The 14,147-nt window shown below is 58.0% G+C and overlaps 1 protein-coding gene across 1 annotated transcript; it reads left to right on the top strand.

Annotated features, from left to right (window-relative positions):
• Window positions 1-935: 935 nt before the first annotated feature.
• On the top strand, window positions 936-14,072 carry VOLCADRAFT_103627 (uncharacterized protein; the record flags this gene model as incomplete). The annotated part of the gene is made up of 18 exons (XM_002947960.1): window positions 936-1,424; window positions 2,000-2,077; window positions 2,617-2,711; window positions 3,252-3,737; window positions 4,320-4,424; window positions 5,192-5,282; window positions 6,079-6,312; window positions 6,688-7,474; window positions 7,952-8,103; window positions 8,202-8,418; window positions 8,461-8,813; window positions 9,599-9,900; window positions 10,205-10,583; window positions 10,842-11,013; window positions 11,547-11,830; window positions 13,265-13,352; window positions 13,387-13,432; window positions 13,742-14,072. The coding sequence occupies 18 exons, from the start codon at window positions 936-938 to the stop codon at window positions 14,070-14,072; spliced, it is 4,689 nt and encodes a 1,562-aa protein (XP_002948006.1).
• Window positions 14,073-14,147: the final 75 nt, after the last annotated feature.

Below are 14,147 nucleotides of genomic sequence, written 5' to 3'. Positions count from 1 at the left end.
AGCCGTATGCATATGTAAGTGGTGTCGTATAGTGAAAGAAAGGAAAGGGTAAAGTTCCCTGGTGAAGACGGTGGGGGCCGGCCCCCCACGGCGACGCTGGCCCATGCCTCGTAATACCCCGTCGGCCGATGACGCCCCGGGATGAGTCAAGGGGCACGGAAGGCGTATGGGCTAACGTCGAGTGGCCAGGTAGTTTTTGCGGGCCGGCAATGCTGCCTAACCTAACGCGCTGCTCGGATGTTGTGGATTTGTAACAGCTAATGACTGTACGTTTCCTAAAGCTGCGATACGCTGCGTCCAGGGTCAGCTCCCGTGTGCTTTTGGGGTTTTTGATATTTCAAGCGATGACGGATACGTGTCACCTCGTAACCAACTGTCAAAAGTAGCACAACAAAACTCCACCATGGCTGCGACCGCGTGGCTCCGAGAAACACGATAAAGCTATAGCTTGCGCACGTTGACGATGAGCTAACCGTTCGGGTGACGCAATGCGTCCCCCTGCTATCCCCGAAACTCGTTCGGATGGCCTTCGATTGGACCAGCTACCAGAGGCCATCGTAAGTGGCATCTCTGAAACTATAACTTGTTTCGCGTCTGCCCGAAGAGACGATATCGACGTGGCTGGACGTGGCAGCCGGCGTCGTACGACCCTTGGGACTGCCGATGGTTCATTGTCTGTAAGCTGGGAAGTGTACTTGAGACGGAACGGGTCTCTTATAGATATTATTATGTCGCACGAACGCGCATTTGGGGCTTCTAAATTGTCTCACATTTAAAAACCTCTTTGGCGCCCAGGTCCCATAGCTGGATCAGAAACAGAACTGCATGAGCGGGTTGATGAAGCATCGAAATACGTACTAACATCACACCAGAAGCTATATCTTTGCACTGGTAGCGGCTTTCGCTAGCTTTTGTTAAGACCGCAGTAGACCCTAATGTCGTCATCAGCGCCTGGCACCGGACAGAAGACAACCGTCTTGCTGGATCCATGGACAGCAGCGGTAGCTACAGCAGCAGCTAGACGCGGCGACCTGCAAAGGGCTGGTGCTCCTAAGGAGGGGGACCTGGCAGCATCGTCAAGGGCTTTCACGTCGACAGCGACAGCTCAGCCGCAGCATCAACCCGTAACACCTGGCGCGAGCCCCGTCACTTCAAAGTTTAATTTACCGCAAGCAAATGTCCTCCACATTCTGCGCACAGCCTACTACAATGCCGCGCGCAACGCGCACAAGGGTTCCGTTACACCAGACTCGCGGTCAGTTGCGCAGTCGTCAGGCCCACAGGAAGCTTTCATTTCGAATGTTGGAACACCTGGTGAAGGCCGCGAGTCAAAGCGGCTTAAGGCAGCTGTCGGCGTTGACGCAGCCGTCGCATCGCGTCGCGGAGCAGCAGCGCTTAAGCGTCTGTGTAATACCCTAGGCGTGGTGAGTGCATTTCATCTCCTAAAATGTAGGCCTGGTTTGGCTGGCAGGCTCGCAAACCGGTGTTCCAACTGCCTCGCAAGCCTCCTCTGGACCTTGGAGCCTCCAGTACGCTCATTTCCGCCCGCTGTGCGCTGTACTTTTGAGTCAGTATCAGGACATCAAACTGGCGCCGCCAGGCGTCCCCTTGCTGCGGCGCTTTTCGCCGCGTAATGCCCCAGACCTTTCCTCCTGGGCGGTTAGTCCCGCTTTTCCTGTATCCCGTCCTGCACCCCTCCCCTCCCCTTCCCTGGACCAGCTTTTTTACCCCAAGCTGACTCGCGCCCTTCCTCTCCCGGGCTCCTCTCACGGCTACTCCGCTATGAAGCTTCTCACGGCTACTCCGCTCACACCGAACGCATTTGGACAACTGAATGAATGAATTATTTGACCAACTTAATAACCTGATTAAAAATCGGTTGACAGGAGTTGAAATGCGGATTTTTTCCCCATCCCTCCCCAACTTTTCCCCGCATCCTCCAACCCTCATCCCCAACCATCCTCCACCCTAACATATACGATCCATTTACCAAACGCAGTTCACCCAGCAGCAGGACCTACCGGAACATAACCTGTCGTACGCGGTAGCCAGCAGCCGAGGATGGCGTGTGGCCATGGTGGGTCGGGGGGAGGGCGAGGGGCGAAACACAGCAGCCTGAGCACAGACATAGCTGCCCCGATCCCACCTCCTTCTTAAGGGCCGACTAGACCGACTAGAGCCAGGGAGAGGGTATGTGAGGACCTAGCTAGGGTGGTCAAGGGAGGCCAAGCCAGGTCCAGGGCGAGGCTGAGGTAAAAGGCGGGCAGGTGTAGCTAGGGGGGCCCCAGATTCTTGCTATAGCTTGCTTGCTAGCTATGGCTTGGATGATGCGTCCAAGTATGCTTGGGATCCCCTTAGTGGGGAGGGGAGGGGGGGGGAGGGGAGGGGAGTCGCTGTCCCGGCGATTCCGGCGTCTCATTGCCCATAGAGTGCCCGGTTGCTTAGCTCCGGCTCCGGCAGTACTACTTGGACAGGATGTGTTCCCGGAAGCGGTTAACAGCACATACACACTACTAACGCACACCACACACACACACACACGCGCGCGCGCGCGCGCGGACATACTCGCACCGTCCCACGTACCCGCCGTCGCTTCCGATGCCCTGAGCCGCGCAGGAGGACACGTATGCAGCGGAGGTGCCCCTGGACGGCACGTACGGCATGTCAATGTTTGCAGTGTACGACGGCCACGGCGGCGCTGAGGTGGCGCGGTACAGCGCCCTGCATATGGCAAGTGTTGTTGGTGGTGGTGTGATGATAATTGCATCGGGGCCATGTCTTGGTCTTGTTTAGGCAAAGTCCTAAGGACTTTGCCCGTAACGATCACTTGCGACCAAGCCTGAATGAAACCGCCGAATGTCTTACACGACGTACTTGGAGTTGGGTCAGGTTTCTGTCGCGCGCGCGTGACGTGTTGTGGTCGGGGTCTACTCATATTGTAGCTCTTTAGGCGGCAGAGCTGGTGATTTCGGCTCGCGCGTGCTGCGGGGCCACAGACTTCCTAATCTGTACCCAGCTCACACCCGGTGCGACCCGACCCGGCCTGCAATCCACTTGCCCAGCAAGACCATCGCAGCTCCCAAGATCCCACCTTCCCCCCCCTGGCAGCAGCTTCACTCGTGTGTGGTTCGTCTTTCTCCCCCCTCCCGCAAAACAAACACGGTGTTTACTTCCCTTGGGCTCCTTGCATATGTTTCCCCCACCTCAACACACACACACACACACACACACACACACACACACACACACAGAGAGACCAGATTCGGAACACCACCCGGCCGTATATTCTCTGCCCGTGTCCATGCCCAGGGTCGCGCAATCCGAGAGGCCTCGTCCGCCCAAGCCGCCTTCATGGTCCACGCCCACACCGCCGCGGCGACCCAAATCGCCACCAATAGCCGGCAGGGGGATCCTGCCGCAGCCGCCTCCGCAGCCTCTTGTGAAGGCGGTGGTAGCAGCAGCGGCGGCGGCGGCGCCCCTGCGGCCGCCGCCGAGGAGGCTCCCGGATTCCCGAGCGCGCCCGCTAGCGCCCGCGGCAGTGCGGGCACCCCTGAACCGCCGTGGGACAGTGGCGGCTCCGGCGGAGGGGCTGGGAGCCCCCGCAGCCGCCGTCACGCGGCTCTGCAGGAGGCGTTCCTGTCCCTGGACCGTCAGTTGGCGGATGAGGGGCGCTCCAGGGAGCTCATGGCGCTAGCCAATCCCGGAGCGCTGACGGTGGTGCCGGAGGCGTACGGCAGGTAATACGCAGTGTTTTGGGAGCAATTTTGTCACGAGGGGGAATGGCAGTTATTGTTGTCCAACTTGTTCATGCTTTGTAGATGTCCCCCTGCTCTATTACCATCGCTAAAAAGGTTGAGAGAGGACTGATAGGCTGCTGCGGGCTCTTAACGCTGTCTAGGTTGGACAGGCCTTCAGGTTTACCTGATTTTCTGCCTGCTTGCCGGAGCTTGGGTCGGGGTCTTCCGCAGCGTGATTGGCATTTCTGTCTACATGTTTTTTTTGAGCTAACAAATGTTATGTATTAGAACCCAATTGTGCATCCAGCAGGAGCCCAGTTTGTGTATTCAGGGCAGGTTGCCGCGATGCCCCGTTGTCAAGACGATGTCTGTTTTTGTGGTTGCTGTCTTTTCTTCTAGCCAAGCCAAACCCTGTCCTTCCCGACCCAGCTTTCATAGGGTCCAGTACAAATGGAAATGCCGAGCCGGCTTGTCTCGGCTCGGCTCTTCGTTGAGCTTCCTCGTCCCCCCTCTCTTAGCAACACAGGCAAGTTGAGCAGATGCATTTCCCGTCCTTGCCATCGCCCGTCCGCCCCCCCGCAGGCGCACCTACGGAGGCCCGTACCTAGGTCCTGTGGCAGGGTCTACCGCCAGTGTGGCTCTGGTGGACAAGCGTGGAGTCACTGTGGCCGCTGTGGGCGATAGCAGGTGTGTGTGTGTGCAAGAGTGTGTGTTGTTTGGAGGTAGAAGTCTACCTCCACAACCGAATTGCAAGACATTTAAGTAGGAAGTCTGTGAGTGTGTTGGGGCCTTGATGTGGTGGATTGTGTCACCACCGCGTGGTGTGCTAAGCATGAGAGTCAACGCGCCTAACTGATGACCCACATGCGGGGGGGGTCTCATCCTGGGAGCTTTTTACTTCTGCAAGCTGGTGGTTGTGGAAATGTGCAAGATGTCGTGGGTCGGGAATTTTTTTTTATTGGACATATAAAATAACCATGATTGCACCGTACGATGCGCCAGGGCCTGTGTAAACATGGCGGTGTGGGGAGAAACGGGGGAGAACGCAAACGCAAGGCGCTTTTTGTTTTGCGCTACCCGGTGTTGCACCTTGTGACAACACACAGCGCCTCCCGCACTATTGCGCTGGCGATATCGCATCGCCAACTGCCACAGCTAACATACTACGTATACTAACAACGGTCATCCTTCTAGCGGTTAGGCTATGAAGTGGAATACATGTCTCAGCGTTCGTGCGTGTGGCGGCATGGACTGCTTCCTCTACCCTGCGCCTTACATGCATCTGCCCACTACGGAGATATCTCTCTCTTCACCCATAAAAAGCATCACGCACAACGAAGCGCCTGACTGACACAAAGTACCACTTACAAAGTACACCTCATCCGCCCTTTTTTCAACCCTAGAAAACTTCCTAACGGCCCATTTTATGTGATGCTTTTTGTGCGCCATGACAGGTGCATTTTGGGCAGTCGTAAGGGCGGACTGATAGTTATGAGTATGGATCACAAGGGTAGTGACGCAGCGGAGCGGGAGCGAGTGGTGCGGGTGAGAGCGAGGGGAGGGAGCGAAAGTGGAATGGTGGGAGGCGGTTCCTGGCAAGGCAGCAGGAGTTGGATGGCAGTGAGAAGAGAGGGGATATAGGCAAGGCAAGGCTCAAGCCTTTCTCACGTACATCCCTGAAGGCTTTACGATGGGTGTCCTTCGGGTGATTCTCTTCTATACAATACCAGCTGCCGCCGGATGTCCCGTAGTTCCGGGGTTGAAAAGCCCTGCTCCTGCGCCGCACAAGGCAGGGCATGTTCTGTCCTGTCTGGCCGTTCTCCCGGGTTAGCTATCCACTGGTCGCAATCGCTCTATCCTCCGGCACCAGCACCGGCGCCAGCGGGGTGCTGTCTCCCCCCTTCTCCTCCTTCATTTCTCCCGCATCCTCCCTCCTGGCTGGGCGCGTGTCTTTCGGATGATGATGATGATGAAGTGTAACCCACACCCGTGTGGGCCCCCCCTCGCCCGTATTAGGCCCACTCGAGTCTTCCACTGCCTGGCCTTGCCCTCTAGGTCCTGGTGTAGCCTGGTCTCATCAGTCGGGGGGCCCACCGTGTCGATCCGGCCTGACCTGGCTCACTAAATCTCCCCGGGGCCCTGCCTGTCCCCGGGGCCCTGCCTGTCGTCATGAAGCAGTCGGTGGCCGATCTTACTTAGGCCCCCCATTTTCCTCCCTGGCATCCTACTCTTGCCGTTGGCATTCGTTGGCGTCGTTGGCATTTCCATACCATGTTATTTCCCCTCTACCATTTCCCGCCGCTCCCTACCTCGTTCTCCCCCGTCGTGAAAACCGCCGCAGGCTGGTTGTTGGGTGTCCGCCAGCGGCCGGGTGTGTGGCGAGCTAGACATGTCTCGCGCCCTGGGGGATGCCGATATGAAGCAAGCAGCCGGACTGCCGCCCCACCTGCAAGCCGTCACCGCCGACCCTACCGTCATGCATGCCACGCTAGAACCCAGTGGCAGAGGTGGTGCTGCCGGGTGCTATTTGCTGCTGGCCAGCGATGGGCTGTGGAACGTGTTGGATAGCGGCGCGGTGAGTGGCGGGGGGGTAGGGTGATGGGGTTTGGGGCCTGAGGCATGGCCGGGGCTTTGAGTATCTGGCTCTCGCATCAACAACCGCTTGGGACGCCCTTTCATGGAATGGGCTTGCGTCCATGGCCATTGCCAGCTTGTTGAACGGGTCGACCCGCGGTCCTGCCCGCCCCGTCTCGGCCGTGCTCCGTGCCGCGTCGTGTGTGAAAACGCGTCGTGCATCTGCTTTCAAATGAAAGAGTAGATTGGTTTATGTGTCGTATATGAAAACGTTACAAATTAGACACATTTTCTTAGTTGTTTGTGTGTCTATTGCATGTTAAAGGAATTTTTTTGCGCTACACTGCATGAATTCGTGCGACACCCCTTGTCCCAGGTGCACGAGTTTGTGCTGGAGCGTCTGGAGGCGGGACTGTCATCCGAGTCCATCTGTGCACAGCTCTGCGTGGAGGCATGCGTAAGCGAGCGTACGGCGTACGACAATGTCACAGTGCTGCTCATACAAATGCACGGCTTGCGGCCGGCCGGCGAGGTGCACGTGACGACGAGGGCTGCAGGCGCCGGGAGGGAGATGGAGACGATGGGTGGCGGGGCGGTGGCGAGTATGGAGGCAGAGATGGTAGTGGAGGTGGAGGTGGGGCCAGTAAACGAGGGGCAGCCGTCGGGCGGTTTGGGGACGGCGGCAATGGGAGGCCCTGGAGATAAAACGGAGACGATGGTTGAGAGCAGTGGTGCGGACGATAATGTTTTGGGGGGGTGGGACACGGTCGCGGCAGGCGGCAGGGATATGGGTGGTGATGGCGAGGTGGATACGGAGGAGGGGGAGGTAGACGAAGGCTGTGCGGAGGCGCAGGCGGAGGAAGTGCAGAAGCTGGCTGGGCGGCTGTGGAGCGAAGTAGCTTCCACCCCAAAATTCGGTTCCACTCTGTCCCAGTTGCCTTTGACTGCAGCTGGGTACGGCCAGAACGAGGTGGTGCGAAGTTCTGTGGCTGTAGATCGGGGAAGTGCGTTGCCTGCAAGCAGCCGTCGCGGGCTTGAACGGCACGAGCAGCCGGATTTGCCAGAGGGTGAGGCTTCCACGCCGCCGCTGGGAGATGCGATGTGCCGTGTCTGGATTCCTAAGTCGCTGATGGACGTGCCGGAGCGCGCCGCGAAGAACGCAGGTCCGATGAGGCGCAGCTGCAATTTGAAAGATGGGTCAGTGCTGCACAGTCTGGACATCGGGCACGATGCGATAGAGGACCAGGAAGGAATGCTTCTTGAGCCAAGCCCGATGCAGGAGAATGTGCCTCTCTCCTGAATAAGTAAGATGTTGCCGTGCGAAGTACGGCCTTAGAAACGGTTGTGAAGATGCCATGGTTGCTTTTGCTGTTTGGTTGTTTGGGGCAGTTTTTAGTACTTCTATGCTTTAAAGACATCGCAATCCTGAAGCTTAAACTTTCCAGCTGCAGTCATGAGTGACCCAGAGGCTGGGCTTGGTGAAGGGGACGCAGAACAAACTTATGATGATGCAGGCAACCAGCATGGTAAGAATTGTTTTTAAAAGACAGTAGTTAACGGTATCCCGTCATAGTCCATGAGCATGACGTCTCGCTCCGCGTCTTTCCACGGTTCAAAATTTCATTTACTATCGCAAACAGATCATGGACTTGACTCCATCAACGGTGTTGATCCTCTTACTCAACATGCGGAGGAGGGTTCGAACACTACACATCCGTCGGAACAACCCGATGTTATCTCGTCCTACACGGGACGGGAAGCGGTATCACAAACAGGCGGATATGGAGATGAGGTGAGAATTGCGTATCGTGCACCGGTATCACCCCGTGTCCTGCATTTCACCTCACATCCAACCACGGCCAACCCATGAACGCTCGCATATTCCCATAGGACGGCGGATATGCACAAGCCCCTACCGAAGCCGACGCAACCGACCCGCTCGATGGCGTCTCAGCCCGGCAAGAGGCTGTAGACGCCGGATACGAAGAACCTGCTGAATCTGGGCCTGACAACGCCTCTGCATATCACCACGACTTTGATGGGCAAGCGCAGCAACCCGAGCCAGGGGATGACGAGGATTCCTCGCAGCGTGGTCCAGCCGCAGCCGGTGACGACCCGCCGGCTGCCTCCACCTCCCGCCCCGCCTCAGGCACCCGGCCCTCATCTGGCCGTCCTAGCGCTACACGCCCCGGATCAGCTCGACCAGGCTCCGCCTCTGCAAGGCACGCATCCCCTTCCAACAGCCGTCCCATTTCCGCGTCCCTTATCACCCCAGACAGCGTCGGTCTGACCACTTCGGGGCAACCGGTCTCCGCACGAACACCCGGCAGCTCACGGCCCGGCAGCGCAACCACCGTGCCGCTATCGCAGCACCCGCCGTTGCCGCCGCCTGCGTCTGTGACGCTTCAACCCCCTCCGCCACTCGCATTTGGACCGACAATTCCCGAGGACCGCCCGCTGCATCCTGCTCTCATCGACCGCTACATTGCACCCGGACTCAAGGTGTGGCATAAAGGTTTGGATACGTCGTAAAACTGAGACGCGGGGATAGCGCCCAGGGTACCCATTTGGAAGGCCTCACAGGGACTCCATCAGCTGCAGCAGCGACGGCCGTAGAAGCACTGGTAGCGGCAGCAGTCCTATGGGTGGGTGGATGATAGCTAGCGCGTAAGTGTTACTGTTGACGATGGGCGGGGGAGCATCTTGGAAAGGCGGCAGTACCAGAAGCAGGGTTTGGTTCCTCGGCATGGTTAGTAGTGGTGGTGGTAGTGGTGGTGGCGACATGGTGGGTATGGGACACTCGGCACGGCGGAGAAGTTGAAGGACGTAACGACGCCGTGTGGGTTGCGAGCACGTCGTCCTGCGATTTATGATGCCGTGGGAAGGAAAGGCGCTGCCAGAATTTGCCCCAATCACATACTTGGCTCCGTGGGGTTGCGTGGGAAATTCAATACAGCACCACTGGCAGCGTCGTCGCCACCACCGAAGCCGCCGCCGCAGCAGCTTTCACAGCTGAGCCTGCCCGCGAGCCGGTGACATGCCCAGCAAAAGATGCCCAAGCAGTCGACAAGTCCAAGCATAGGGTATGGGTTGGGGCGGGCAGCCAGCCGCTCTCCCCAGTTTCGGATGGGCCGGGCGGATGGAAACCTGAGTGTTTCCCTCCTTACATAGCCCCTCCTACCGTCCAACACCCACAACCCCACACATACAGTCATACAGGCGCACTGCTTAACCCCCAAGTCCTGTCCCCCGTTTTCCCCCCCATCCTTAACTCCCGCCTTCCACAGGCCATAGAGGTGGAGGTCGAGCAGGGTCCGGGTCTGCCCCACCGACTAGTTCGTGTGCTGATGGACCTCACCCAATGCGAGTTCAAGCCCTACATGGGGGGATTCCGGAACAAGCGGACGGGGGCGGTGTATCACCACGCAGTCACGCAGACGCCACGCGCGCCCAAATACAGCGAGGCCGACCGGAAACTCAGTCGGGAGACACAGACCGTCAAGATTAAGCAGCACAGCCAGCAGACGGTGCGGGAGCAGGCGACGCAGATGATGCGGCCGGGGATGCTGCTGGACGAGACGTACGATAGGTGGGTCCGATATGGAACATGTATGGTACGGCAGAGGAGGGATTGTGCGTAGGGTGTCCCAGACCAGTTTGCACGTGGCTGCTACGGGGTGGGTGTGTTGAGGTTGGGAAGGTCGGCGGGAGGGTGGAGGCGGGCTTCAAATTCCCTTACCGAAGCTTGCCTTCCCAGTCGCCTCCGAGCCATGTTCGCTCCCTACCTAGCCGCCCGCGTGCTCATATTCGGATCTCGTCACTTGCAGCTCTGAAAAACCCGCATCTGCACTCCTGCTCCCGGCCCCTCAAACGCTGCACAACAACACCTCCAGGGAGGTGACCCCGGGTCGCTATCAGACCGCGGATGAGCGAGACGCAATCGTGCTGGCAGCCACCCGCTGCATCCAACGTTGGGTGCGCGGCTGGATGGGCCGCCGCCGGGCGGCCTACCTGCGGCGCAAGAAGGCGGAGCGGGAGGCGTTCCTGCGTGAGCAGGAGTTAGCGGCACAAACGGAGGCGGAGGAGCACAGGCGGCGCGAGATCCAGCGCCGTATGCACCCCCGCACAGTAGCCGATTTTGAGGTGCTGTACAATGAGTTGGAGGCGTGGCGGCTTCAGGAGACTCGCAAGATCAAGGAGGCGGGTCTGCCCAAGGAGCAGGAGCAGCAGGTGCTACAGCAGCTGCTGCACAAGGAAACTAAGCTTCTGCAGGTGCGCGGGAGGAGACCAGCGGGATTGGGACTTGTGGATGGCTGTTGGAAAAGGGGGGCTTATCCTCAAGTGCGCAGGCACGTACGGATACCGTTTCCCGCGTTTGGGTACCGAATGTTTGGGCGTACGCTTTCATTTTGGGAAGGACCTGCTGACCCCCTTGCCTACCTCCCCCGAACACACTCGCATGTGTGCGTCCCATCGCCCTCCCTCCCTCCTCTAACCCTCTTCGCCTGCCCGTCTACCTCGCGCACATAGACCATCGACCGGCTCAAGATCAATGCCAACCAGGAGAACAAGGAGTCGCGCATTCAGCACACACTTAATGAGATGTCCCGACCCAAGAAGTTTGCACTGCGCAATGGCGGCAAAGTGGACGTGCACACACCTTTCACCACACGAGCTAAGGAGCTGCAGCAACTTTACAACGGTGCGGCGCTGGCTTGTTCTATGATGTGGTGTGATGTGGTGTGATGTGGTGTGATGTGGTGTGATGTGATGTGGTGTGATGTGGTGTGATGTGGTGTGATGTGATGTGATGTGATGTGATGTGATGTGGTGTGATGTGATGTGATGTGATGTGGTGTGATGTGGTGTGATGTGATGTGATGTGATGTGGTGTGATGTGATGTGATGTGATGTGATGTGGTGTGGTGTGGTGTGATGTGATGCGGAGCTGCTTGCGTGGGTCTGTGTAGGGGCTCTGGGTTGGGATGGGATGGCATGACGGCACACGCCATGTGCCCACGCACGCGTTACCCCCGCACCTCTCCTCGCTTGTCCTTGTGTCCTCTGCTTGCACATCTCACCGCTTTCACACGTTTTCCCTCCGGCGCACATGTGCAAGGTGCAGCGCGCAAACTCGCTACCCCTGCTTTGCTCCCGCGTCCTACTCCATATCCCAAACGTCGCTCTGCCATCCTCCCGCCCCCTCATCCACACCCACGCACATTTATTTTTCAGGTCTGAACCTGCCACTGCTAACGGTGGACGAGCGACTGGACGTACTGCTCCATGTCAAGTGGACGGTCAAGGAGTTTGATTGCGATCTGACACGTGAGATTGTTGACCTTATTGACCGGGAGGCCGACCTGCTCAACCGCGGCCGCAGCCCCAAGGTGCTTGAGGGGCTGCGGAAGCGCATCTCGTCGCTCTTCCTGAACTTCATTGAGACACCCGAGTTCAACCCCGAGGCGGCGCGCTTTCAAATCGTGCCCATGGATTTCGAGACGTACCTGTACGAGAAGGTGGGCAAGGCCACCGCCAAAGCTGGCACGTCGCTGGGTGCACGGCCAACCATGGTGATGTGAGGGTTGATTGGTGATGAGATTTGAGGGGAGGGAAGGAAGAGCTGCGTGGCGGTCTGGGCTTAGCTGTGGCGCGAGCTGTGGTGATGGTGGAGCGGTCAGGATGGTAGTAGAACGCGAATCATACAACTCAGCGGCGGGTGCGGATGCTCACGTTTAAGTGCATGTCGCCAAGTGCGCGCGGGGAGACGTGCGCGCGCGCAGCGGTGTATGTGTGCAGGTGTGCATCGCGAGTTCCGGAGCGGTATCCAGGTGCCTGATGGAATAAGAGGCTCTATACCAAGGTGCGGTCCAGCTGTGTGTCGCGAGCCCAGCACCACTGCTCTCGATTGAAATGAGGCCTGACCCGTCGACTGGGTGGTGTCTGGAGCGGTGTCTGCGTGCTTGTGAGTGTGCGTCGATACCAAGCATGTGGGTTACACCGTGACCTTAGGCAAGCGGTGCCCTCGCGCCCGATGTGATGCGCAATGCCAACTTGGCGTAAAATAGTCATGCGGAACTATCTCTTGGCATGTGCCGAATATGCATGGGGTGCGGGTGGTGTGTTCTGTTAAGGTTTTCCTGTTCACCGTTTTTGGCATTGTGACGCGTGCGGCAACGCACAGACCACACCGCACATGTAGAGGAGGAGCGTGGTGATAGCAAGGATGCATGGGAGTTGGCAACTACGACAGTGGGGAGTCGGGGCAGGATGTTTGGCGGATATGCCTAGCTGGAGATGTAAGCGCGGCAGGAAGTGCCTGAAAGGTCGGAGGGATTAACGGAGGGGACGGGCGTGCAGTGTCTCGACGTTTCGCCTTACGGTGTTTGATCTTTCCTGTAAGTCGTTCTGTGCCATGTGCCTGTAGTAGGACAGCATGGGACTTTGGGTCATAACTTGCAGCAGACGCAATCGCACACCGCACCACATTTACGGATACATGTTGACGCCTACTGCAATGCTGAAGTCGAGACGTTTTGCGGTCCCTAAAGCAATCTGGAATGGTCGAGTTCAAATCATTACCTGTTGCTAGTGTATGGCTTCAAATTCAATGACGATGGGCTTGGACGACCAAGCCGAAGCTATTTGTAACGGGGGATTGTTAACTTAGATGCGACGGAGCCTCTAAGGCTGGTTCTGTGCAACTGTCGTACGAGCTGGATCGCAATGGCGATCCCTTAATCGGTGACTTTCTTCTCCCATATGGCCAACCTGCGGCAAAGCTGTTCAGTTTGCGTTCACGAATGGCTTCGCACTAGAATAGCAATAAGGGGCTGTCGTAATTTCATTTGGAAACGTGGGTTACCTCATTACCTCTTCCACTCAGCATCGCTGGCAACATTCCATTTTTTCAAGGGACACCACCACCGATGACATTCGTGGAATATCCACAGCCCACGCAGCAGTTGGGCAAGGTAAGGCTGGCGCCCAGGTTGCTGATGGCGCCACCGGCCAAGCAAGCTGCATCCGGTGTCGCCCCAGGTCAGCAATTAATCCGCTCCGCTGCCCGGTGGAGGAGGATCCTCCGCATCACTTAGCTTCACAAATATATCTCCTTGGCGGTGAGCTTACAACCAGTCTCTATGTCCAGTCTCTATGCAGAGCACGTTCATCAAGGGACAGTCTAACACAACTACCCCAGCACCATGGATGCTGAAATTAACGTTTTCCTAGCGGCTTTGGGTCAGGAATTAGAGCACCTACCCGCCTTGCAGCAGGAACTCGTTGTCACCCCCTGTAGGAGTAAAGTGTCCAGCAGCTTCTTGGTTACCCCCGCGGCCCATCACAACCGTCCTCGTCTGGCCCACCTCCCCTTAAGCGGCAGGCGCGCGGCGGCAAGGTTCATCGCCCTGCCATTGCTTCCAACCCAGGAGACACACAGCCCCTCATGCATCAGAAGCAGCCCACTCGCCCAGCCCTGCTTGCACCATCGGTCTGACCGAGCGCTTGCTGCAGCAGGGCGGCGACCTGAGACTTACCTCTCAGCCTGTGAAGATTGTGGAACCCCATTTGATTCTGATACAATGGAGCAGGGCGGCCGCCTATCTTTGGGGGCCTCCGGAGGCACCAGCTAAAGTGAACCTGCGAGCCGACCAGGAATGGAGTTGGGCCGCGGTCGATTCTGGCAGATTCCGTTGGATGCCGGTGGTGGGTGCGGAACTTGAGCGATCCACTGAGAAGTTGACCAGGTTGATTAGATGAGTGTGCCCCGAAACACCGGGGAAGGCAGGGTTTCGCAAAGGTAGCGGCCACGGGTGAAGATATGGCCCCCCTGTC

This window comes from Volvox carteri (genome assembly GCF_000143455.1).
Source record: "Volvox carteri f. nagariensis unplaced genomic scaffold VOLCAscaffold_8, whole genome shotgun sequence".
Lineage (NCBI taxonomy): Eukaryota > Viridiplantae > Chlorophyta > Chlorophyceae > Chlamydomonadales > Volvocaceae > Volvox > Volvox carteri.
The sequence above is the reverse complement of the archived record's forward strand: the minus strand, read 5'-3'. Positions and strand labels throughout refer to the sequence as shown.